The following is a 26,567-nucleotide window of genomic DNA, read 5'->3' as shown; positions in this document are numbered from 1 at the left end:
TTGTTGCTCACTGCCTATGTTTAAACTCTGTATAAGGTCAGGATTCAATCTTTTCTCTGTTTAAACTGCATGAACAATTCAGCCCACCCTGACTGGCCGTCCTTGCAGGCTACATGCCTAACATTGCTGTTCAAGGGTGGCAGGTATCCAAGTCTGCTCCAAGAAATGTGGGACGGGTGCACCAAACATGCCTCAAAAGCACTCCCATCTTGATTGATTACCCAGTGTAATTATCAAAAACCCCCTCTTCCAAGCTGTCAAGTGTGTCTTCCCCGGAAGGCTCAGAGCAGAGCCAGTGCTCCTCAGCTGTGCAGGATGTTCAGCAGGGGCCCAGGCCAGTGCTGACAGAGCTCATGGCAGCAGAGACCAAGATGAAGCAGAGCCCAAAGTCGTGTGCTAGGATGAGGCATGGTTAGGCTGCAGCAGGGAAAAGAGGAAGAAAAAAGGAGCAGTTAGGAAAATACTGAAACCTGCTAGTCAAAAAGTTGGACAGAGAATTTTTTAATGTGTTTGCTTACCCTACTTTATGTTCCTCTCTGTCATAAAGATCAACAGGAAGGAAAACCAATATTTGTCCAAACTCAGGAATAAGATCTGTGAGTCTGCAGGAATAAGACCCTTTATAAGAGTATGTGGTGACAGTCAGTATAAGCTTGTCTAGGACAATGCTGCCACCAAAAGGCACACCCAAGCTTCTGTAGGTTTGTATTTTAGCTTGAGATGCGCTCAGCCTCAGTGTTCTGATAAACTGCTTGTGAGTCAGCACATGTCAGCAGTGAGTCATTGCCCAGGCTGTTCTCTTGCAGGGGGTGATGCATTAAAGGATCTGCTGTACCAGGGGCACCTCAGAGAAGCATTACACTTGTCAGTTATTTCTGAAGACACTTGTCACCTCATACCTATGTAATTTGGTCCTGTGTGAAGCCAAATAGCTTCGTAAGCTCATCAGTTCTTCCTGCTTCACTGTCTTATCTGAAAGTCTTGGAATGTCTCAGCCAAATCTGAAAGGGGGCCATGGCTGAGGTACAGTGCTGCACTTGCCACCAGAAGCTGTGAAGCAGAGTTCAGGCATTGTTTGCTATACATTTAGGCATACTAAGTATAGGAAACTGTGGAAGATATGCTGGATTCCAGTGGTTGTTGTAAAAGGCCATGTGTTTGTCAAATCCATGTTAGGATGGATATACTTACAAAGAGAAGTTTTCCACGCACATGAGGTGAGGTTTTTTTTCCTCTACAGACACAAAGTCTGTATATTGAACTTTGTCTTTGGTTGTGCTCCAGTTTCTTAAGGCTGAAGAAGAAAGGCTGGGTTTCAGTCAGAAGAGGCGTCTTCTCTTACTGGCTTGTGGCTGGCAAGAACTAGCCTCCTTCCTCTCCACAAGAAGCAGAAATCAGAAGCAGAAAAACTCCTCCTATTTTGCCATAAGGATTCCTTCCCAGCAGAGAAAACCATAATATTACTGCTGACCACTGCAGTACATGCCTGTACAATTTTTGGGACTTCTTGTCCCAAATGGCAAAGAAGCAAAACAATCTGAGATGACTTCGGAATAACAAGAGTCTTGGAAATTGCTTAGTGGTCTTAGAACAAGATCAGCCAGAGTATTTTTTCCTGTTAATGAAATACCAAATGAAATATTATCTGGGGGGAGGGAGAAGTAATTCCTTAAAAAAATGCTATGTTTCTGCCACATTGAAATTGCTAAGGTGAAGAGCATGGAGTCACAAGAGCATTGCTGCTTGTCACATGGGCTACAGACTAATAAGCATATTTATATAACATCCACAGCTATTCAATTCCATTCACTACCCTTTACCAAATTTTCTTTACTTAAAAGGGAATGGAGACCTTTTTTCTTAAGGATGCTCTTTGAAGACAGAAATGGCATGTTTGAGTGTGCTTGGGGAGCTATTACAGGAATAGGGTGAAAATGTTTTTTCTCTTCTCAGGAGATTGTTTTTCCCAAGCAGTCTTGTATCAGGATGGCAGTCCCTGATACTCTCTGCTTCTGACTCTCTGTTTTAGGATCAAATGCTGTTAATTGAGCTATCCATCTTGATACAAAGTCATTGCTGTTAGTGGATTGAACAAGTGGGAGTAGAAATGTCCTTTACTGTTCTAGGAAACTGATACAGACCAGGAAGGAATACACCAGCAGAATATGTCTAAATTAAATAGTTTTTCAGTTCCCAGGTGGGTTCCATTTAACAAATCATGAGCAGAGTAGAGATATATATGGTATGAGTTGCAAAGACAACCATCAGTTTGGGAAGATGACAGATGGTATTGCTTGATTCTTACCAAACTCTTAGCCATCAACAATACAGTTCAAACAAATACATAAAGACAGAACTTGTACATTAATGTTGCCTCTTTAAAATATTATTTTCTATGGGATGCCCATGTCCTCCCCCCCAAGCAAATGCTTTGGACCCTCAGTGACCATCTGTTTGAGTTGGGAAGCAGGATGGCTGCTGTTCCTAGCAGGCACCCATATCACAGGCCAGCGAAGTGCTACCTTCCTGCTGGCCTCCAGGACCAGGTCAGTCACAGAATCTGAGCTTGTGTGCTAGAGCTGATCACATCCCACACTGTGACAGGCACTCACAATATTGAAGAACTGCAGTTGGCATGGGATGAGCCATTAGTCCATTGGGTTTTGTTAGATGATTGTCAGGCAGAGATGTACGAGATTTCTTGTAAGGATAATTAGATCGGGGAAACTTCATTGGTGCGTGAGAGACTAGAAACACTATTTTAATCTGCTTTCAAGCAGTTCTTACTGAAGCAAATTCTAAAGGCAAAAGCTATGTATTTGAAGACAAAAGGATATTGAACTGGCTCTGTCAGAATGCTGTATTTTAAAGCTTTTGCTGTTTACAGTCTTACTGTTGGAGTTTCAGATCCCCAAACCCCTTATTTATGTTGGTGTTGATCCTTATCTTAAAAGGCTTTATGATATATGAGATAATAGGCTGTTTCTGTTTTAGAAGTGGTTAAGAAGTGGCCATTAGCAGTGTAATAAATCTAAAGATAATGGATCTGCTTCCCTGGGGAAATAAGTGCTACATATAAAATTAGGAATACTGTATCCATAATTTGTTTCCTGGGGAAAGAGCACATGCCAGTTTATTTAATGTCACTGAACAGTGTGAATGTATTAGTTAGTAGACATAATTAAAGTTCTTCATGCAAATACTTCTTTTCCATTGTTTTTCACCAGAGTCTGCACTATCTTTTGCATACTGCAATAATTTCCTTTATTTCAGAGCTCTACATCCACCATGTTGCCCTGTGGACCAGTCCTGTCCTTTATTCGGTGTCTGGTGCGGAAGAAGAACATCAGTGGCGAAAGTCTTGAGGACACCAAGTTGTGCCGATGCTTGTCAACAGTGGACCTTATAGCCCTGGGTGTAGGAAGTACCCTTGGTGCTGGTGTTTATGTCCTTGCTGGAGAAGTAGCCAAATCCGATTCTGGACCTAGCATCGTTGTTTCTTTCCTCATTGCTGCCCTTGCATCTGTGATGGCAGGTCTCTGCTACGCCGAGTTCGGTGCTCGTGTTCCCAAGACTGGTTCTGCGTATTTGTATACTTACGTTACAGTTGGTGAACTGTGGGCTTTTATCACTGGCTGGAATCTCGTTTTGTCCTATATTATAGGTAAGCCTAAGAACACGGGTTCCAGGGGTTTCTGATAAAAGCAGATAAAAGATACAGATTTAGGGCTGTTTTTCTTTTCTGTCTCTACGCTTAGCTACTGTTTCTTTTTAGTTCTGCTGAGATGAAATAACTGCAATAATTTGATTAGGTTATTTCCTTCTGTGCATCACCATTGCAAACAGGTTTTTTTGCGAGATGTTTTTGTAAGACTGTGACGTATGAACCACAGAGCTTGTATGAAAATTGTGTCAGACAATTCAGTGATGATACACAAGAATAATCAGGACTTCTTTGCCGTCTTTGGTCAGCAAGAATAATTTCAGTACAATCAATAAGCATTTTTTTTCTGAATATACACAGCAAGGATGTTTAGAGGGACCTCATCGCTATAGTATCTTACAAGAAAGTCATGGTGTTTAAGTACTAACTTGCTACTATATCCTTGTGCTAATTAAGTGCTGTCCTCTCAGGTAATCCCATAAAATACAAAGTTGACCAGATCCAAATAAAATCAATGCTTATGTGGTAGATACCCAAATAACTATTTCAGTGCTTCAGCAGAAAAAACATTTTTTGATTTAAAAATTATTTCTCCCAGAGGAACATGCCCCAAACTTCCATTATATTGTGTGTGAGCATGCCTAGCTTTATATGTGTACCTGTAGGATGGTTACTCAAATCATTACAAAACTGATATGCCCCAGTATTGTATTAAAATGTATTTCATGAGAGGACAGTTATAAAAATGAGATTGTCTTTGGCCGTGCACACTCTACCACAAGAGAGCATTAATTTTAAATACAGACTCTAGTAACATACATATTACTAGTAATTTTTTTTTCTTTTTTTGCTTTACTTACAGGTGGACAAACTTTCCTTCATGTTCTTTCTTCAAATGCTTTCTTACATTACTTTGTATTGTTTAACATATGTCATACTGTAATTCTAGAAAAAAGCTTCTTCCAGAATCAGACATAAATGACACAGAAATAATTTCTGCAATATTTTGGGAATAAACGAGGCACAAATCTGTATGTTTTAGTTCTAGAAAAACTTGTTACCATTTAACAAGCAAAATTCTAAAACATTAGAATTCTTCAGCAAAACAAACTCGCAGCACAAGCTCTGCTTTTTTAAATGCAAGTAGCAACAGGCTTAGTTTTGTTTCTGTTTCAGTAGAAGTAGCTGTATCCCACTGTATGGATGTAAAACACTAAACATGCATGTGTTTTATGAAGGTACATCAAGTGTAGCAAGAGCCTGGAGTGGCACCTTTGATGAACTTCTTGGAAAACGGATTGGTCATTTCTTCAGTGCCTACTTCAAAATGAATTACTCTGGGCTAGCAGAGTATCCTGACTTCTTTGCTGTATTACTTATATTACTTTTATCAGGTAAGACAATATATGGCTTAATTTATGGTGGTTGTGGTATTTTACAGCTAAAAGTGCTAAATTGTAGGGTTTTGCACCAGAAGTACCTTAAGGAAGTTCAGATGCACATTTTGTATTGGCACAGTGGCTCTGTGAATTAAATGTATATAATCAAATTTTCACATGCACCCTCTTCTCTTGAAAGTGAGACATGAATTAATCATTTTTCAGTACTTTTTTTATAACACCCATGATGCAGATTATGGTGACAGGAAAATTACACAGTTCTCTGTGTTTTCTTGGCTTTATCACCAGTAAATGCTTTCAGAGTGGCCTGGAGGTTAAGCTCTATAGTTTGGTGATGTGGTCTCCTTAAATCATATATTGTGCACATAGTGGGCATTTGTAAGGGTTCTTTTCCATCTAAATTGGTCACTTATTTGGTATAAAATAATGTTCCCCTTTCTAAGTCTTCAGTTGTTTATCCTAGAATTTGCTTGAGCTAAAGGGCACCCCAAGGTACTTACATGGACCAACAGACCAGTTTGAAACCTGAGTAAACCTTTCCTGTCTACTCTTCCAAGTCCTGTTCTTTTTTGCCTTTACTCACGTATCACACTTTTGAATCGCAAGCATTGACACCAGCTACATGCTATTTGAGGGATCAGAAAGCTCAAAAATACTGCAACTTACTTCCATGTTTGCGTTTAACAATTATTTACCACATGGAAATGTTTCTACTGCCACTGGGAGTGAAGGAAGCAGGAAGGGTATTCTGAAGTGTGCAGTTTGTTTTCAGGTAATACTAGAAGCATTTCAATATTCAGTGGAGGTCTTACCCGTATCTCATATACTTGTCCTGTTCAGTCTCTCTTTGGATTAAACCAAAGCAGGAACTTTTCTTTTCTGGGAAGTGAAACTAAGTTATATGTATATAACCTGTTCTCTGGTTCGCTTGTTCTGAGTGGGGTTTTTTTGACACAGGAAAACATTTCTGTTCAACTTACTGCTAGAATGAGTGATCAATGCACCTGAAGATTTATTAGGTCTCTGTACATAAAAGTATGACTTCCTACACTTAGGAAGATCTGGGAGTTGATTTGACTAGGTTTAGTCCAGCATCCTGCCACACTTGTGGCTCAGAATTGCCTATAGGACCAGTTCAGACCCTTATGTCAGGCGGGTTGGGAATGAATTTGGAATATAACTGGAGCAGAACCTTCAGTTTCATCTTTTCCAAATAAAGGAGGAAAAAGTAACCCTTTGAAAAGCAGAGCCTTTGAGCCCTTTGAAACTCCACAAACCAAACTATACCATACTAGTTTAGATGCTGATACCTTTTATATTTCCTCTGTTGCCATTGCTGCTTCAGAACATAAGAATTAGAAGTTCTTGATAAAAGAGGAAATGTTTTTCCTGTTGTTCATCACTGCTTCTGAGTTTTCATTTGTGTCCTGTCTTTTCATCCCTACCATCATTCCTTCTTCACTCTTTTTTGCATTTGTGCTGCAAATTGCTTTTCCAGGTGTCTGTGATAAGGAGTCAAACCCCCAGTGACTGAACTGGGTGGAATTCCCCACTGCTGAGAGGAGAGTCAGTGGGAATGGCTCAGGACTGTATAGGTTGAGCATGATACAGTAATTGGATTGTGAGCTGTGTAAAGCTGGATCATAGGAGTAGCAGGTGATATTTTACAAACAATGTTATGTGCTAGGCACAAGGGAAAGCACACAGAAATGTGGTTTGGGTTCGGGGGTTTTTTTGTGTTTTTTTTTTAATAAAGAAAGGACTTTAAAAATGCACATACTGTGATTCATACTGCATTAGGCTGATTGAGATACTGCCTTTTTGGAAAAAACTGAGTTGCACAAAGCATACACCTATTTCAATAAAAATGTCATTGGTGAAGAAAACCTGAGCAGCTCATAAGATAATTTCTGTGTTCTGGTAAGAGAGCAAATATCTCATTAGTGGAATCAGAGACTTTTTAGATATTATTTTGAGAGGCTTAAAATTTTCAGACTTAATCTCTAAATAATGAGGGAAAGTATGTATGGGATGTTAGTGGAAACACTTAGAGCGCAAAGGACTTGTGAAAACTTTCCAATTGTATTTAATTTTTCCTGATCTGCTCACTGCCTGCTCTTCCATTAAACTGTTAACACTTTAAAACTTAACTGTTTAAAATCTAATGATAAAGTAGAATCCTGATGGAATAACTTTCAGATTCTTTACAGTTCTTCTTTTACGTGTATACCTTCTTTAAAATGCCATTTTATTAGTATAATGGGCCATTCACAGCTATAAAATATTTTTATTTTACAGGTCTTTTATCTTTTGGAGTAAAAGAGTCTGCATGGGTGAATAAAATTTTCACTGCTATTAACATCTTGGTCCTAATCTTCGTTATGATTTCTGGTTTTGTGAAAGGCGAAGTTGACAACTGGAAAATAAGTGAAGAATATCTCAGAAACCTTACTGCAATAACAGAGTAATTTTTAAAAATCTATTTACTTGCTCATATTCCAAGCAGTTTTCTGTTACATGTGCTTTATTAGTAATATACACTATTAGTGTTTTAATATGTTTTGTCAAAAACTTCAAAGCAAGTAAGATGATGGTTACTTGATTTAGATATTCTTCCTTTTGCTGTTATTTTTGTCTTTCTTACGAGCTTGGACATAAAAATGTCATCTCACGGAGTTTTGTAAAGCAGACCTCTGTCATGATGAGAACACTTACACATTTTTTTCAGAGTTGTAGGGTAGGAGGGTGCATGTATTTATCCTACCAATAATGAAAAAAGAAGTTATCTTTCTGCTGTATTTTTGTTCTCTATAGGAACTGCTCATCCCATGAAAATGTGACAAGTATGTATGGGAGTGGTGGCTTTATGCCATACGGTTTCACAGGAACATTGGCTGGTGCTGCAACCTGTTTTTATGCTTTTGTAGGATTTGACTGCATTGCAACAACTGGTATAGTATTTATATGTGTGTATATATGTCTAACACTGGGGGTCTTTTTGCAAAAAAACCCCAAAGAACCACAAACAATATAATAATCTGTCTACTCTTCTTACTTTGCTTTCTTCCAAACCTCTTTCAGTCAATGTAGAATGAGTCTAAGTTCATTCCTGAACGTGGCTATCTTTCTGGGAAGAATGAGGAGATTTTGTTTATTTTATTCCTGTTCTAAAGAAATGATTGTTGCTTTCTAAGTCTGGAAAGTGCATAGTATACAATTTTTCTGCTCAAATAATGTTAATCATCTGCTCACTTTTACAGTTCTCTGAGATGTTCTAATGGCTGATAGGGAATGAGTACATTGAACTTATAAAGTGTAGGTAAATAACTAAAAATAATGGGCTTGGAGTACTCTGAATATATAATGTATTTTATGACCTTTAATTTATCTCTATTTTAATGCTATTTCTGACAACAAAATACTGAGTTCTGTTCTGCATGTCTCAGTTTATTTTACTCAGGTCTTTAAAACTTCCATTGCAGATATGATTCCCATGACTTAGATTAACAAGTGTTTTGTCTTTGATGTTATCTTTTAAAGCTGAAGGGGAAAATTAGTAAGAATTTTTGGTGGGGCATTTTCTTTTCCTTTTTTCAGGAGAAGAGGTCAAGAATCCTCAGAAAGCCATACCCATAGGAATTGTGGTGTCCCTGCTTGTCTGCTTCACGGCCTATTTTGGGGTTTCTGCTGCACTGACACTTATGATGCCGTATTATCTGCTAGATGAGAAAAGTCCTCTGCCAGTAGCATTTGAATATGTTGGATGGGGTCCTGCTAAATACATTGTAGCAGTGGGATCCCTCTGTGCTTTGTCTACAAGGTAAAAACATTGAAATACTAATTCTATTGGGAAAAGCTCTGATGAATAATATATTACATTTATATGTATATTTGTGTGTTCATTCTGAAGGCTCAGTCCATGCAAAGAATTAGCAATAAGTATTATAAGCAAGTTTTAAACTTAAGCAGGTCTACATGGCAGTAGCTGTGTTAATTTAGGTACCTTTTTTTTAAAAAAACTATACTGTTATTGAACTCTACCTCTTTGGTAGAAGCTTATTACCCCAAAATTTTTTTTTAAATTTAAGTAAGTATTTTCAAACATATGACCTGCAAGTTACTTTATTAACTGACAAAGTAAACATCACCCATTTTGTCCTTTTTCGCTGTCCATTCCCAGTGACTCAGCAGCTTTATGGGCTCTGTGTATTTGCAGGCAAAATTGAAGACATGATTAACTAGCTCCACTTCTCGTCTTCGTTGCCTGTCTCTGTTTTCCTCCAGTAGCCAGTCTGTCTTATGACATCATCCCTTCCTGTGGTTTCTGTGTGGGTATTTGAGATGTAGATTATAGCTGTGAAAATATTATAATTTATTCCCCTTTGTGAAACTGTGAATGTAAACGTATTATTTTGATTAAAAAGATCAGGGAGGGCATGATATGTGTTAGTATGTGTTCAGATATAATACACCCCAATTGTAATGTGATAGAAACACTTTAATTAAATAGAAAACTGCTTGATACTTGAATTTAGGGATAGAAAAATGCTGATGCCAATCTTTTACCTGAGCTTGTGTAGGTAAGGAGTCATTTACATGAGCTTCAGTGGTAAGAACACTGGCTGCCTTTCCACAAAGGAAAGCAAGTTGCCTGTGGAAGCACTAACAGCACTCCAACATAACCCTGTAGGCATTAGCCTGAATATGAGCTTGTTGACTGTGGGCAATGGTTTAAAGGAAAGGAACATTTAGACGTAGGAGGGGTTAGAAACATGAAGTAGTTCAGGAAGGACATTAAAAGAAATGTAGGACTGACTGAAGGATATCACAGTTACACAGTTCATCCTGGGATTATAGTTATTTTCTATATAGTTGTCTTGGTCCCCTCAGTTTGGAGGGTTTCACTGATTTTTTTTCTTTACATTGATAAATAGTAAAAGTTACATATAAGAAACTAGATTAAAGAAATTAATACTGGAAAACAAAGTGAACTGAGATGGTAAGAATGTATTTTTAGAAATTTGAACCGTTGGTCTCTTTTTCCAGTGTATCCTGACGAATTATATTTACTCCTGTGGAGAGATTAATCTTTCAATCTGTTGACTGATGTTAGTTTAGAACAAACCAAAGGAAACTGTATTTCATATCCCTCAGTTTAGAGGTACAATTAAGAAAAAACTTTGGAATTAATTGCTTTTGGTCTTTACAGTTTCCTCTCACTGTGTTATGTCATGAACTAGTTTCGCCAGGGTAAAGATGTTTGTTAATATTGCCATTATGTATGCAAATGTACTTAAAGAAGGGTAGGATAAATGAACTTTACAAAGCTAAAACAACAAAAAACTTTCCGGAATTTTTTTGGAATGTACCTTCTTTGTGGAAGGTACACTCATAACTTGTACATCAAAATCAGTTCATTTGCAATAAAACTTCTCTCCTGTCTAACCTTAACACCTGTGTCCCACAAGCGTTACTGGATGTACCTAGCACCTGTGGTATGTAAGAGCTGTGCCTTCTTTAAGTGATGTAGTTGTTTCTCTAAAGTAAGAAAGGAAACCATTCACCTGGTTAAAACTTGTGTGCTTGCTGCAGAGGTTATACTGGCTATGATTTCGCCTTTTGTTTTCTTAGTTAGAAGTATTTCTCTTTGAGGGAAAGAAAACACCTAATTTAAGAAGTATGTTTAAGAGCTTCAAGTTATCAATAGTTTAAAAGCTTTATGTGTTCTGCTAATAACAAGTCTAAATTAAGTAGCTTTACTTCTTCCAAAAAAGTCTTAATGAAGCTTGCCCTAGGGGTGCTTTACTCAAAAAAATTAATCTGCCCAAGTATACTTGTATGGTGCTTACTTTGAATTACTGTTAATAAGCCGGCTTACATGGAAATATATTGTGTAAGGGATGCTGCTTATGCTTATTTATTTGCTGCTGCTGACTGACAGACTTTCTCCAGGACTACTAAAGCTTAATTGCATAGTTGGTGTGATCTGGAACATGTTCCTGGTCCACTAACACCCAACAACTACAGTGATGGCAAGAGTTATCTTGCTAATCTGGATTCATTAATATAATAATAATAATAATAGTAATAATATCAACTTTACAGTTAAAAAAAATTATTTGTGTCTGATCTGTAGTACCTTGGGCTATGGGGCTTTCTGGTTTTGTCTTACAACCATACATTTTGTTTCTATACATGCCATTAATTAACATTTTTCATTTTGTCCATGAATACAAACTCTGCATGAATTGTGTTTGCCATGTTGCATGTGTTTGCTTTTTACTCAGTCTTCTTGGATCCATTTTCCCAATACCACGTGTAATCTATGCTATGGCGAAGGATGGGTTGCTTTTCAAATGTCTAGCTCAAATCAATCCCAAAACGAAGACCCCACTAGTTGCTACTCTATCGTCTGGTGCAGTAGCAGGTGAGACTAAGAGTTGATCCTTGTAAAGAAAGGTGCACAGCTAAACAGATTGCATATATGGAAATAAACCACTGTTGTGCAGCTTTGATTTGCTTTGGACTGAAATGATCAAATCTGCTTGTTGCTAGGTAAAGTAGTCTACCAGTAAAACTTCTCTACCGCAGATTTTTATTTGTTGATTTATCTTAAGTGCTTTCAAAGCCTAGGGTCAAAATAAACAACAACTCAAAAGCAAGAACATCAGTCAACCAAACAAAATACCAAGAGCAGCAACACAGAGCCTAAGAAAAACTATACCCAAACCCATTAATTCCTCCAAGCTTTCTTTTTGTGTAGTTGGGTTTACCAGTAAAGCATTGTGCTTTTAATAACCTGTATTTGAACTATACATTTTTCTGTTCTAGTCTTCTCGGCTCTATGTTCCCTTTGCCCCGAATTCTGTTTGCCATGGCACGTGATGGTTTACTCTTTAGTTTTCTTGCCAAAGTGAGTAAGAGGCAGGCACCAGTTTCTGCCACCTTGACAGCAGGGGTCATCTCTGGTAAGCTCTCAAAGCCCATGTTACTTAAAACTGGGATTTAAGCGCTCTATGCACGTGCATGGTACTTTATATTTTTGAAAAGGGCTGCTTTTAACTTCCCTTGCATGTACAATGGGAATAAAATTATTGAGTAATCAACGGGTGTAAGAACTCCAGATCAAGCCAATCATGGTGGTGGTGATGGTCTTAATGTCACAGAATTCAATTTTTTTTTTCAATATTAACCCCTCGTATGGTGAATAAGCTTGTTATTTAATCTGAGTCCCTTAGGCTGATGCTCTGCTGACAGGGCTTTCTTGTCTGATGTAGACCCAATATATTTATCCCATCTATAAGGGGGGGGGGAAAGAACTGCCACATTTTTTATTATGAGATATAGGGAAAATAAATTACATTTGCAGCAGGGTCAACTTTTGTGTAAAATACAAAGATTTTTAAATTGTCTTCCAAAGAAATTTATTCTGTTGTTGTATAGGGTTACCAAGTTGTGGTTGAGGGGCATGTGTGTGTTGGGAGCTTTTGTGTCTGTACATATATGTATACACATTCATGCCTACATATATTTTATGAAAACAGTATTTTGGGAGCTGTTGTCAACTCTTATGGTCAATTCTTAAACTACAACTGCTTCACTTTTGTCCATACTTCTTGCAGAGGTACATGTAGCTGTGCCCAAATTTCATTGATCAGTGGGATGTCTAATCACCCAGGAAAACGGAAGCTTCAGAAGTATTTAACTCCAAGGCAAATAAATATTTTTTTTAAGTAATTCAAATATGAAATACATGCCCTAGAACTTTTAGCAACCTTGGCTAAAATTAATCTCAAATAAGAGGTTCAGGAATGAGACTAAACTATTTTTATTTATAGTCAGGGTCACCCTCAGATGCCACAAGACTGGAACTGCTCACACTGCGTGCTTAATAATGCAGAAAGGCACAGTCATTGTCCAGATAGTTCCCACATGAAGAATTATTATCAGTTTCCTTTCCTTTGGTTAGAGTACAAACAGATTGCTTAGCATTACTTTTATTATTTCAACTTTATTTTATTTGAATTTATCTTATTGACATATTCTCCTTTAAGAATTTGGAAGTGTAGTTTTGTGGGGTGAAATCAAGATCTTTATGTGAAATCACAGTAATGATGAGAAGAATAGTGTATTACCCAGCTGGTAAAGTTATACAGCCCTGCCTATAGCTCTGCAGCAGCTGATATTGGACTGCTTTTAGACAGTCTGGGGAATTTGGTGCATCAACAGCTCACCGGAAAACAGCTTTATCGACTGCTGAAGAAAGACTAATTTCTTCTTCTAATTAAAAAAAAAACAACCATATTTGGTATTTTGTGGTCATAAGTAGTTTTGACAGAATAGTTATGGATGTATGCAACAGCTTATGTTATCTGACTTTCCTATGCATTTGTAGCATGAATAGCTTTACAGCTGTAAGAAATATTAAGGAGATGAGATGTTTAATTAAAGTTATCAGGTCAAGACTACAGCTGAGACAGTTGTCACATTATTATGTGACTGATGTTTTCACAGGTGGTAATCAAGTGAAATTGACAAAATGTTTCATTGTCAGTCCAGTTTCACCATAAATGGACCTACCGTTGTCTCTTGGAGTAGAATTAAGATAGGTGGAAGAGAAATACTCTGCCTTTTTTTCTCTTAATAGAGAAGAACTACTAAGAAAAAACTTGCAGGCATTTTTCACTTTGTTTCTAAAGTTAAAGAATATCTGGGCTATAGAGTAGCTTTTTGAAGGTAGGATTAAAAATTAAGTACAGCTACTGTACATGAGGTTTTAGTTAAGTTCTGTTCTTCCTCAGCTTTGCTCTTTAGAACATGAAAAGCAGTGAGATATTCAAAAATCTACTCTGCAAATTGCTTTTTGGATTTAGGAACATCCACTGTCATTAAAGAAAACAGGACGCTCTTTCTTAATTGGAAAAAGAGACCCCCAAATTGTATAAAATATAATTTTATAATCCAGCAGTCTTGTTTTCAGAAAATCACATTTTGCTTCCTCCTTCACGATCAAATACTAGGGGAGTATGTGTCTGTGTGTTTGTGCACTTACGCAGCTGTTTACAAATACATCAAGTAATGCGCACCATAAATATGAAATATAAGTATTTTTGAATATAGTGTGCATATACACACAGCGTATAAAGACTACATTTAATAGTTTCTTTTGATGTTGAGATTACTGATGACTCAAAAAATATGCATCTCAAAAATATTAATAAAATACGAATATTTTAAGATGCTCTTTGAGCACATGTATTTCAAATAAATTGGAATTAGCCTTTCATTTACTGATAGTTTCTCCTAATTTCTTTATGAATAATGGGCTTCTGTGTGCAAACAGCATAGACAAAAAAAGACATTCCAGAATCTCCAAATGAATGTGGCATTAACTTTCATAAACACAAGATTTCTATGATTACTTCCACTATCACGGAATTTTCTGCCTCTGAGTTCAGTGATCTTAAGAATATTCATTCTTAAGAGATGTTACTGGTCCTTCCTGAAGGTGAATTGAAAACTATTTTTAGTAAGATAACCATTAAAAAAACCCCACAAAACTATTTTATTTGAGGCAACTCCTGAAAGTCCTCTTCACATAGAGCTCTTTCCCAGCTTGGCAGAAATTTTACACCACAACGACTTTTTCTCAGTTTGGCAATGGGATCCATCCTTTCAGCTTTGGTGAGATTCTGCTGCAGCATCTGAACTTTATTCTATAAAAATGTATTTTTAATATGGCCCAAATTCAACAATATATGTGCAAATACTTATATCCAAATAAGTCCAATATAAGCATTTGATTATGCAGCATGACTCTATGACTCATCAGTGCCTATCTATAGGAATGAGATCCCCAACTGTAGGGAATTAGTTTTGGAATGATACCAGTGCCTTAAAAAAATGTGGTTTTAAGGATTATCACAATTTCACTCACATTGCTGTCAGTAAAACAGTAAGTTACGCTGCGGACAGATTTGAAAATCTTAGCTGAATATATCTTAATATTAATCTTGGCACTTATGGTTAAACTTGATGATCTTAAACTTCTTTCCCAATGTGAATGATTCTACAATTCTGTGTCAGTCTCATGGGATTTTTTCAATTTCTTTTCTTTTTTAGCTGTAATGGCATTTCTGTTTGACCTAAAGGCTTTAGTGGACATGATGTCTATTGGCACACTTCTTGCTTATTCACTTGTGGCAACCTGTGTCCTCATTCTTAGGTGAGCCAAAAACATCCTTTGTATTCTACTGTGGTTTACTTTGTGTTGGTATATTGTTATGTAAGTATAGCAGTGAGTTGGGTCAAAGCTTCTGGTAAAATTTAGACACCTTTTATTTTCCTGAAGAAGTATTGGTCCACAGATTAGTTCCAAAGGTACTAAATATAAGCTTCAGTACAGAATTCAATGAATGATATTTTGATATGAGTACAATCTATGCTGTACATCAGGCATATTGCATTTTGGGGACTATATGTCAAAGGGGTAGATGTTCTAGGTGGTTCACAGGACGAACAAGTTCAAATAGTTGCTTTGTATTATCCTAGTCAGAAATGTAAGACCAGACAAGTGTTTTAAGTTATGGTAACGAAGAAGAGAGTGCAAATATTATCTCTCAGTGAGTGAGATTATAAATACTTCTCAGTAAAACTGGTATCAGTCATGTTCGTAAAGTTATAGAATTATATATTGCTAGCCACAGCTCATTTTATTATGTTTTGCTCTTTTTATTTTAAAAAGTCAGCCTTTATTACTTAAGGCTAAGTAATTAACTTTGAAAAGTGTAGCAGCTTAAATTCAGCTCAAATTCACTGTTGCAATAATTTACACTTTAAAAGAGAAGCCTATTCTATTTAAAAAGGACTTATTTACCATATGTATTTTTAAAAATACACTTAAAAGCTAACAAAGCAGATGTAAATTTTCTGTTAATTCCAGTTAGAAGCCTCTTATAGTATGGGAAGCAAGTCAGAAACAAGCTCCCTTACTCTTTCCTTGCTGTTGACTACCAGACCCTGTCCTTTCTTTCTGTATGGGACTGGTCATTTATCTGAGCTGCTGGTGCATTCAGGTAGCTTAAAAAACTGCCCAAAAAAATCTCCAAACAAACCAATCCAAAAAGTGAGTTGCAAGTATTTTTATATATGATAGTGACTAATAATGCTGTTGCAGTGCAGTTAAAACATGGGAAATTCCAATGCTCTACTGAAAAGAATTTAGTACTTAAATACATTCCTAGAGTCATACTGCTTCAAATCCGGAAGTATGCTTAATGGTTTTTTATTACTCTGTTTTATGCATAGGTACCAACCCACCTATGAGGAACCAAAATACTCTCCAGAGAAAGCAGCTCTGGCTGCAGCTGAAAGGGAATCTGCAGTGAGTGAGTCACAGATAAACATGATAGAAGAGAATAGCTTCCATCTTCAGGCCTTGATTAGTCCATCCAGTTTACCAACTGAGCAGACTGCAACTATAGTTAACATTTTAGTGAGTCTCTTAGGTAAGTATTCGGCTGTCCAAACTCATGTATGCATTAACATACATGGTGGAATTTTATTAAAGGCAGAATTAAAAATCTGCTGATAACATGCCTTCTTTCAGTCATACTAAAGGTGTCATTCTGTGCTTTTATCCTTCTTGATGAATAAATCTAATCAGTAGTCATTTTCATTTAATTAAACATATTCATAACAACAGTACACGTTGAAGCTTACTATCACTCTTCTTAGAAGTCACTTCCTCTTCAGTGCAGAGATTAAGTGACATATTTCCATAATTTTTTTGGTTTTTATACAGGTTGCTCGATTTGTGGCTTGAGTATCCTCATGACATATGGGATTCATTTCATTGCTAACTTGGAGCCCTGGAGTATTGGCGTTCTTGCTTTTTTGGTGGTAACATTCATAGTTACGATTCTCCTCATCCAAAGGCAGCCTCAGAACCGGCAGAAAGTAGCCTTTATGGTAAATAATGTATTCTCTATGTTACTCTCTGATGAGAGCTTTGGATGGATTCTAATGAGTGGAAGAGAGAACTTAGAAGCTGGAAAACAACTCAGAAACTGATGAGTGTACAATCACTTTGTGTAGTCTGCAATCCTTTGGACCTCAATACAGAGTATAAATCCTTTCCTTTTGCACTTTCACTTATAGTCTAAGATCAGTTATTTAATGGAAATAATGAAGTACAGTGATGAAGGTCAAGGAATCTGGTGGAGCTGGGGGAGCATTCCAGAATAAGAGAGATAGATACATTATTTTTCAGCTGTAAATACAGGAATTTATTAGTATATGTTCAGCACAAACTGCAAAGTTTTTCTATAGCCTTAGAGAATATATATTAAACATAAGGTATTTTACAAGTTTAAGATCTGTAGAAACTGTTGGTTAAGCCCAGTGAAAAAGAAAATTTCACTACATTACAACAGCAAAAAAAATTTAAATTCTTTATTAGTGATTACATGTGTTACCTCTAGTTTGTGTTATATACCTGAAGTGTGACATGCAAAAAAAAATGTATATATATATTTAATAAAAACATATTAAATATTTCCTTTTAGGTTCCACTATTGCCATTTTTGCCATCATTCAGTATACTGGTAAATATTTACTTGATGGTACAATTAAGTGGAGAAACTTGGATGAGATTTAGCATCTGGATGGCACTTGGTATGTACTTCTGTTCATTTCAGTCACTTCATACACTAGAACTTACAAATCCCATCTTAGAACATTCTTCTCCTTAAATATTTGAAAAAATATCTGTGATTTAATAAAAGTCAGCTAATATTTCTGATCAAAACAAGAACATGCTTCAGAAGAAGTATTTATATGCAGTCAAAATTGCAAATATAGCTTTTAGGTAATATGAAGAATTCCAATGAGCAATGATTTTTTTTCCTAGTAAGTATAGCTAAAATTGTGTAGAAACCTGCTTGTAACACGTTTCTTTCCAGTATATCAATCTGTCCTCTTTTAGATATAGAAAACTGTATTATTCCATCTAGACGTAAATTAGAGATAGTAGTTTCCATAATCTATTAGAACATTTAATTATGCAAAAATTATGCACTAGAACTTCTTATAGAAACAGGGAAGACCTGAAGCATGAGCTCTGATTCTGGTATCTGAAGAAGAAAATTCTTTTGCAAAATCTGTTCAGCCAGAGAGAAATAACTACTTTTTAATGCACTACTTGCCTGAAAACCCTATGAACCTTTTCTTTCTCCTTTTGGAAGGCTTCATCATTTACTTTGCTTATGGCATCAGACACAGTGTTGAAGGTCATCAGGGAGATGGATATGATGATTCTTGTTCAGAAAATAGTGGGTTGCAAGAAAAGAACCCAGTGGAAGAAGTGGATGACACTGAAAATGCAAATGAAAGGGATCAATTTCTTCCACATGAAAGGACAAGTGAATGTTAAACTCTGCAAACACACAAATATTTTAAACCTTCAGTTGGGATTTTACTTGCAGACTGAAATTTCGGAAGCTTTCTGCCAACACTGGGGCTATTGAAAGTGTTTACTACAAGGCCTGACTGGTATTTTGGACAAGCTGCTAATCTGTCTTCATCATTTCAGAACTGACAGCATGGAGATTAATATTTAAATTTTAAAAAAAAGTACCCTTTGGCAAGCAAAAATTTGGAGACATTATTTGAAGTGTCATGCAAAGTCACTGGCAATCATCAAATATGAAGAATTTTAGAACTGTCTGCAAGACGTTCTGAGTATTTGACAATGCACTGTGAACACAAGTGCCTTTCATACCTTCTCCTTATCTTCGTTACATGTTTTGGTAACAATCTAAATTCTCTTCTTTCTGTTGAAGTAACTCATGGGAGATAAATTTCATTCATACAAGCCTGGAAAGTATTTGCAAAATGAATGGTAATTGTATGGATTAGATACTTTGTAAAAATTAGAGGATCATATATTTATGTAAAAAAAAGTAATTGCTTCTCTTTACTACCCATGACTACTCATCAGTAGTCACGGAGAACTCAAGCAGTGAAGATACTCCAAAGGTTTTTAGTCCCTCTAAATAGCATTCAAGATTTCTGCTTAACTGCATGCCTTTTCTTTGAAGGATGCTGTGTGTATAGAATAATACTCACAAGAGGAGCTCTTTTGTTTTCTGCAAAATCATCTGGGGAATAATCTGTTGGTTACAATATTGACAGTGACAATCAGATGTGATTTAGCAAATTTTGTGCTTTTGACTTCAGAAGGGCCAGAATTTTATCCCACTATATAATTTGGTACTTACCTACAGCCGTCATCCAGTTTTCCTCCTAACATTTTTCCCCCTATACTTTCTCCTTTATCATGTTCCAGAACTGATATTGCTGAGATTACGTTACACATTGCTTCTCCTAAGAAAAATTAATGCAAAAAATCCTGGCTTTCTTTTCAGGGGAGGTTAAAAAACCAGAGGTTTGGACTTTGGGAAAAAGCCTTATCAAAAGAGTATTTCAGTGCTTCATTAAGTCTTACACATATGTTAGCACAGCACTTTTTTGTGAGCCAGGCCTACATCCACAAACCCCTTCATGTGGGTATGATGTCTTCATGCTAATTTATGTAAAGAACCAAACTGGTGTGGCTGTGCTGGGTGAACAATTATTTTAATGCTGGTAAAACCAGAAACTGTTCTTCTTTCAGTATAAATCATGTTATCTGTCAAAGGCACCCAAATATTTTAACACTTTTTCTCAGCAAGGAGTAGGTTCAAGTCCCATGAATGATTCCACAATATGAAGTATTTTGCAAAAATATATTTACAAATCCTTCCCTATAGTAAGAATTGTCTTGGAATTTGTCATGGAGAGTTGCAATCTGCTGCTGGCATTAGCCATTGGTATTAATCTCTATTGGTAGGTATAAGAACTTTAAATGCCATGAGAGCTATGTTGGTTGAAAAGCACCTTACTTTTTATAACAGCTGGAATTTCACAAAAAAAAAAAAAAAAAAAAAAAAGAAAAAACCAAACTAGTTACGCTGCTTCTACATCTCTCCTTTTTCAGAGCAATATGTCACTCTTTTTAATCTTAAAATGACTTCTTTCCTAGTAGTCTTAAATCCTCAGCTTCAAAAAAAGCCATTGCTGCGGGAGCAAGTCAGCTGTGCCCATGTAAAGCTTTTGCGTGATGTCTTTACAAGCCTATGGTGAAACACAGCTCTTAAAATTCCTTCCACATCTCAGCATGTGGGAAGCACAGACTTGCTTTTTGCTATGGTTGTTGATGCCACAGAGCAGGCCAGCCAGGCTCCCCAGACGCAAACTGCTGCTGCTCTGTGATATGCAAGGAAGACTCCATTCCCTCCCAAAGCCATCATACAGAACGTGTGTGTGCACACCTGTCTATGCATTTGCATCTGTCTGACATTAACCCATAGCAAATCTGATGTACTGATTAAAATAATTTCTATAAGGCCTCTGGAGGGAACTAAAGGAAGTAAATTTTCTAGCTTATTTACCCGATGGATGTGTCAGCACTTTGCGTATTGACAGTTTCCCCTTTCATTTGTATGAATATTTCTCCCCCCTTGTTAGAGAAATTAATTATTTTAAAATAATAGAATGTGCCTGTACAAGTGTTGCTAAGACAGATGGGAGGAGCTGCAGCACCAGAACTATCCACATAACTAATGAGATATGAAATGAAACTAAAGGAAAGTCATTGGGTACTCATAGTTGCTTCAACTGAGCAAAGCTTATTTATATGTGTGTAAAGTCATTATTAGTCAGTGGCTGAGTGAAAACAGACAAGCCAGAAGTAAGATATTTATAGTAAATTTGATGTGCATTTCTATATGCAGTCTTAAAATTGCAGATGCTTTAGCAGGCCTTTGCAGAAGCAAAGGACATGCCATGCTAGTCCTTACACAAGAGTGATGGATGCAACAAATCCTGATTTTGTTCTCACATTTGCCCTATATTGGTACTTGCTGAAAGATCAGCTGAAAGCACAAGTCCATTGGAATTAAATAGTTGTTATTTTTTAACAACAGTATTTTTGATACTGTAAATTGTTCTGTGCAATTAATAATGGTACGTATTAATACAAAATATCTACTTTTGAAGGTAGCTTAATGGGTTTTTATTTCCTTTGTAGAAAAAAATTCTCATAAACTTTATTTGTGTTGGTACATTCTGGATATGCCATTAGATAAAGGAATTATTCTTACCCAGTTGGCTTTAAGAAAGTAAGCCAAAATATATGTAACAGAGAACAAATAAATCTTTTTGTTCTGAGGTATAGGAGTCATAAAACATTTCTGAATACTTCATGTTAACTGAAGGGATCCTCCTGTGGTATTGCAGTCCTAATTCTGCAATGGGAAGTTTTATGAGGCAACTTAGATTTCATTGTCCGTTATCGTGAATAAAACAATTCTGTTAATAATAGTATGCTTTTGCGGGTGTCGGCATTTTCACCGACAAACGGGACAAGAAGCCTGGACAGGTGTTCCAGGAGCCTTTTATTATTTTATTCCATTATCAGTCTCACATACTGAGTTGAGACAGAGACGGTACAAAGCTCACTCTGGCACAGGCATCCAGAGACTTCCTGGTTACAGACCATTCTTAAAAGCTTCTTAGCCAATTAGCATGCTTCTAAAATTTACACACAACTGTTTTAACCAGTCCTCAACAGCGCACGTACTTCTGTTGTACACAACACTCGCTTGTTACACCTTTCTAGAACAATGCACAATATTCCATTATTAAGCTTAAACTTATCTATCCTGCTAAGCATATTTTTTGCAACTTCAAAACCTATCTCTGCCAAACCTAGAAACTCCAACATTGTTTCAATGTCCTTGCTTGCTATTAATTGTATCTTCTTCTACCTTCAAGTTTTCGCAGCTAAAGCTGATCCCTAAACTCTTCTGCTTTATTCCTGAATCCTGCTTTTTTCTCACACCTAAGAGCCTTTTCACCTTCTGTGTTTCCCCACATTCGGCCACAACAAATGCTGGTCAGATTCCTGAAATCTGTCATACTGTGCATATGTTGCCAAGTGTTAAAGCAATTTATATTACCTGCTGTTGCAGAACTATCAGCAATAAATGTCAAGAGTAGTGATACAGAGTTACTTATGTACTTAAGTAGGAATTGACCTGTGTCATCCAGAAACTTCGAATGATACAATGAATTTAGAGGCAAAACTTGGTAAAGCTTAAATATATATTCTGTATTTTGTTACATGATAAATGTACAAGTCTAGTCACCTTTCCCCCAAAATTTATGCCAAAAAATCTATATTTAAGAAATATAAGGCATAGTGTTTTCATAGAAGTTTTAATAAGTGCCAGTATCAATGTGCCATAAGCATCCTGAGATGATGAAATTGTGACAGTGCCGGAAACCTGGACTGTGCAATTGGGTATAAGGCTTTTGACATTGAGGCACATTTTGTACAGTAGGAATTTAATTCACAGGAAGGCTGGCATGTCTTACTTGAGTGCATAAAAAAGAAAATAAAAGCACCTTTTTAATGCTCCTGGGCCCTAATTCTTCCTAGACACACTGGGAAGTCTGTACAAATTGCAGTATGCTCACTGAAGGCACTGAGGTTACTCAGTGTTAAGCAAATATGTACTTTACAGAAAGAGCAGGTGGTATTTCATATAGCATAGGATCTTTGTTTTTAATTTCCTGTACTTTTAGTATTTCTTTCTGGTATATGTTTGGAGGACCTCTGCATTTTTAATAGCTAGACCTTTTCAAAGCTAAATATAATGCCTTTACCAGGTACTGATCTATTTTCCATTTGATCATAGAAATCAAACTCCTTAACATGAGCTAAGTTGAAGGATTCTGTGCATAGACATGCAGACATGCATTACAAAGAACTGTGTGTGTATATATATTTTTTTACTGTCAGTTGGACAAATTCTGTTGTTTTTGTGTGTTTTCATGAGCCTTGTGCCAGGTAAACTCCAGCTTCACCAAGTTTAATTGGAGTCAGAATATGAGGAATAATGAATATTTAGGAGACCTTTTTTCTTTTGTGGTACCAGAAAGTAAAGCATGAAATACATGTTACATATCTTTAAAAACAATTATGTGTGCATCATTTTAAAAAACATTAGCGTTCATATCCATCTTAACTTTTCTTTTTGTTCATATGTAGATTTTAGTGATTATTTCTGTATTGTATGCTGCTGAGCATTTAAAGTGTAGATCGGATGATTATGATGCAATTTAAACTACAAATTTGTAATTCTTTGAAGTGCTCTACCAAAATGAAAAGTCTTGAATTTTTATGAATGTAAAAATGCTTGTATTTAAAAATATGGTGCTTTTTTTCCCACTTTACAACAGAATTGTTATCAGTGACATTTTTAGTTACTTTAGTCCCAAATTCTAATAGAAATTACATTGCTCTTCATTTACTGTAAAACATGCTTTGTGGCATAACAATTGTGCATTTGTTCCATATTTTTTAAATAAAGTTGAATATCACTTGTATGTCTTTTATACAGCAGCTGTAATTTTAACCATGACTATAGTTTTAGTTAACACTAAAATAATATAGTGACTTAAAATCATCCATACGCCAGATATCTAATGTCATGACATTATACAAATCATAGCACATTTAAAATAAATAACATGATAACATTGTATGCATTTTATAGAGGGGAAAACACAACCATGTTTTATGTTTAACTGGGGAGATGGGCTGGAGATGAGGATACTTGCAGTGTTTGTTTTCTTCTTGCTTCCAAGCAGTGAAGAAATCACTGAAATAGAGAATAACAGCCTTTAATTTGGGCATTTTGTATTACACTACTAAGCCAGAGATGATGTTAGGTTTGATTTCCAAAGGGGGTGAGTAGCCCTTGGCATTTATGCTCAAATTTCTGAAGCACCAAGCCTTGTCCTGGTACTCACCCAACCTCAGAGCTGGATGAATAAACTCGTTGTCTCCTTGCTCCCTTTTTGTGAAAAAAACCCAAACCAAATCAACTAACCACAACACTTAACAACACCCCCCCCCCATCCTACAAAAACCCCCTCCAAAACCCAAAAAGACCCCAAACAAACCAACCCCCAAAACCTTCCTCAGTTTTGAACAGTACTGTGAGTATAGCAGGAGAATAAAAGCATGTGTCTGGGCAATGGATAACAATAGTCTGGGCACAGAACCCTACTGCCAGGGCAAGATTATCATCTGTTTTCAAATACATTTGAGTAGTCATCTTTGTTCACAGACTTAAAAGTAGCTATGACAGTATTTTTTCCAAGGTATACTCCTTATAAGGAATTATATAATAGTTTTCAAATTATTAATAATCACCTTACTCTACATACAGACATACTAAGACCGGTCTTGAAAATCTTGGTCCCATGAAGCAGTGGAATAGGGCCACTGCAAGCATCTCATCACATTCAAAATATTACTTGAAAATATGTATTTAATCTGTCAGCCTACTCATGTGGAGGACTTGGGGTCACCACATGAAGGTTTACATTAGTTCTTCTGATGGCTATAAATGAAAATGTTTTTTATGCATACCTATGGTAAAGTAGGACACTTAAAATTCATAAAATAGTTTTCTTTCTACATTGTATACATCTGCATAGGAAAAAGGAATATGTCAGTTTAAAACTGTCTTAAAATTAATGCAGTCTGAGTGTTATTTCCATGTGTTATTACCATATTGACCATAATACACTAATACTTGAAGCTCAGACACCATTAGATCATTGACCTACCCTGTGTATGAAATCAAGAGGAAAATTTCATGTAGGAAAGCACATAAGGATTGCAACTAGCAGTTTTGCAGATGGCAGAAAAAAAACCCCAAACCAAAACCACTCTTCATCATAAGCAGGAGTTGTAAATATTTCTAATGCAAATTTGCAGTTTATACTACACAACTTTTCTGAGTTCTCTCTGAGATTCATTTATCTTAAAACAAAGACTGATAACCTTTTCAGATATAATATTTAGTGGTATCCTGTTTCAAGGGGGAAAGACTTTTAAAATATCCTGTAGCACCAAAACCATTCTTTTTCTTAATTCATCACAGATAATGGATGACATGTTTATGATACACTGATAATAGAATGAAAAAGAGATCATGAAATTTCATCATCTTATTCCACTCCTGGGCCCTACTGGCTTCTTTATGCTAACCAGGTGCCCCAGGGTGAAGTCTCAGAGCAGGGTCAGGCAAGCAAGTCTCCAAACTCTGCATGTTGCATGTATTTATGAGGGTAGGGGAGCATTATGCACAGACCTTCTAACTTTTTTTTGTGTGGATGCAGATGAAGCCTAGGCTTCCTTTAAGATATCTGTAAATACTCTGCTCTCACAACTGCTGTGGCCCTGGAGCTGTGGTCAGGGACACCATTTTTATTTATTTTTATTCATACTGAACGGTAGTTGTGTCTACTACAGGGTCTGCCTGTGATCTCTGACAGCTGTTATTCTGCCCCCCTTCCAGTCCAGTGTCTTCCTCTTGCGTTGCATCTACCTTTATGGCCTCTCCAGTTGTATTTTCCTCTCCCTTCTCCTCCAAGTAAACCTATTACCACAAGCCTAGGCCCTAGGGTACATCACCGTGTCCCGCAGCCGTAGGGCGGGGGAGGAGAGAAGATCCAGCAGGCAGGAATTGTGCAGCAAGATTGATTTATTTAATTATTTTACAAACTCTTTTATAGACTTTTTTCTTCATAGTCTAATTGGACAAGGATCAGCCACCCCTTGGGGGTGATTGGCTAAAATCCTAAAACACCCATTGTCAAAATATTTTTCTACTGTACCATAAACAAGACTTTTCAAGGTTGCAGGTGATTTGGTTGTTTACAGAACTCTGCTACCTCTTCTGTGAGAGAGAAAAGTCTCTCACGGACTTAGAAAATAGCAGGAAAATCCTTGCTAGCAGCATTTTTGTATCTACACAAACCCTCAAATTTCAAGGAATGGCTTTTTACAGCTCATTGTGGGCAGAAACATACATGCAGCAAACATCAAGTTTATCACGTTCATCTCTTTGCTAGCAGCAAAGAGCTACCTGCACCGTCTCAATGTGCTTCACACAGGCATCCACGGAACTCTCTCACGGCCTATGGAGCCTCAGGCTGGACCAGAGACAGACCTGCTCTATTTTCCACTGCGAGGTAGCTTTTCCTAAGATATTGGGAATCTCTTGCGGCGGCAGACTGGTACGAGTGCAACAGTTTGACGTAAAAATGTACTTTTGCTGTCTTAGGCCAGCACTGTTCAGTGCCCGACGTGCAGCCCTGGGGGCACCTGTGATACAGCCTGGGCGGCTCTCGCTGCTCCACTCTGCCCACCCAGGGCAGCCAGCAGCCGGACTTGTGCAGAGCCTCGTATGGCGAGCGGCAGCTGTCACCGACGAGCTGGTTCAAGAACGGCCTTCCCGGGTGTCCCCGAACGCACCGGAGCTGCAGCTCCGCTCCGCACACAGCGTGTCCCCCGAGGACGGGCGGGTGACGGCGGGAGCGGC

The 26,567-nt window shown here is 37.0% G+C and overlaps 1 protein-coding gene across 10 annotated transcripts in view; it reads left to right on the top strand.

Annotated features, from left to right (window-relative positions):
• Window positions 1-23,556, top strand: part of SLC7A2 (solute carrier family 7 member 2) — a 55,360-nt gene extending 31,804 nt beyond the window's left edge. For 9 of the 10 annotated variants that reach the window (XM_039550972.1, XM_039550971.1, XM_039550970.1 and 6 more), the window contains 11 exons: window positions 3,274-3,664; window positions 4,903-5,058; window positions 7,363-7,528; window positions 7,879-8,015; window positions 8,662-8,884; window positions 11,352-11,491; window positions 15,187-15,289; window positions 16,372-16,571; window positions 16,868-17,034; window positions 17,631-17,739; window positions 18,309-23,556. In XM_039550972.1, coding sequence (XP_039406906.1) covers window positions 3,289-3,664; window positions 4,903-5,058; window positions 7,363-7,528; window positions 7,879-8,015; window positions 8,662-8,884; window positions 11,352-11,491; window positions 15,187-15,289; window positions 16,372-16,571; window positions 16,868-17,034; window positions 17,631-17,739; window positions 18,309-18,496 — 1,965 coding nt within the window. In that variant the 5' untranslated portion in view covers window positions 3,274-3,288 and the 3' untranslated portion in view covers window positions 18,497-23,556. Of the gene's footprint in view, window positions 1-3,273; window positions 3,665-4,902; window positions 5,059-7,362; window positions 7,529-7,878; window positions 8,016-8,661; window positions 8,885-11,351; window positions 11,492-11,895; window positions 12,033-15,186; window positions 15,290-16,371; window positions 16,572-16,867; window positions 17,035-17,630; window positions 17,740-18,308 lie in introns of all 10 variants that reach the window. The other variant, XM_019287287.3, reaches the window with a different exon arrangement.
• The last annotated feature ends 3,011 nt before the right edge of the window (window positions 23,557-26,567 follow it).

Source organism: Corvus cornix, chromosome 4 (assembly GCF_000738735.6).
Source record: "Corvus cornix cornix isolate S_Up_H32 chromosome 4, ASM73873v5, whole genome shotgun sequence".
Lineage (NCBI taxonomy): Eukaryota > Metazoa > Chordata > Aves > Passeriformes > Corvidae > Corvus > Corvus cornix.
This window is presented reverse-complemented; position numbering and strand designations above follow the sequence as displayed.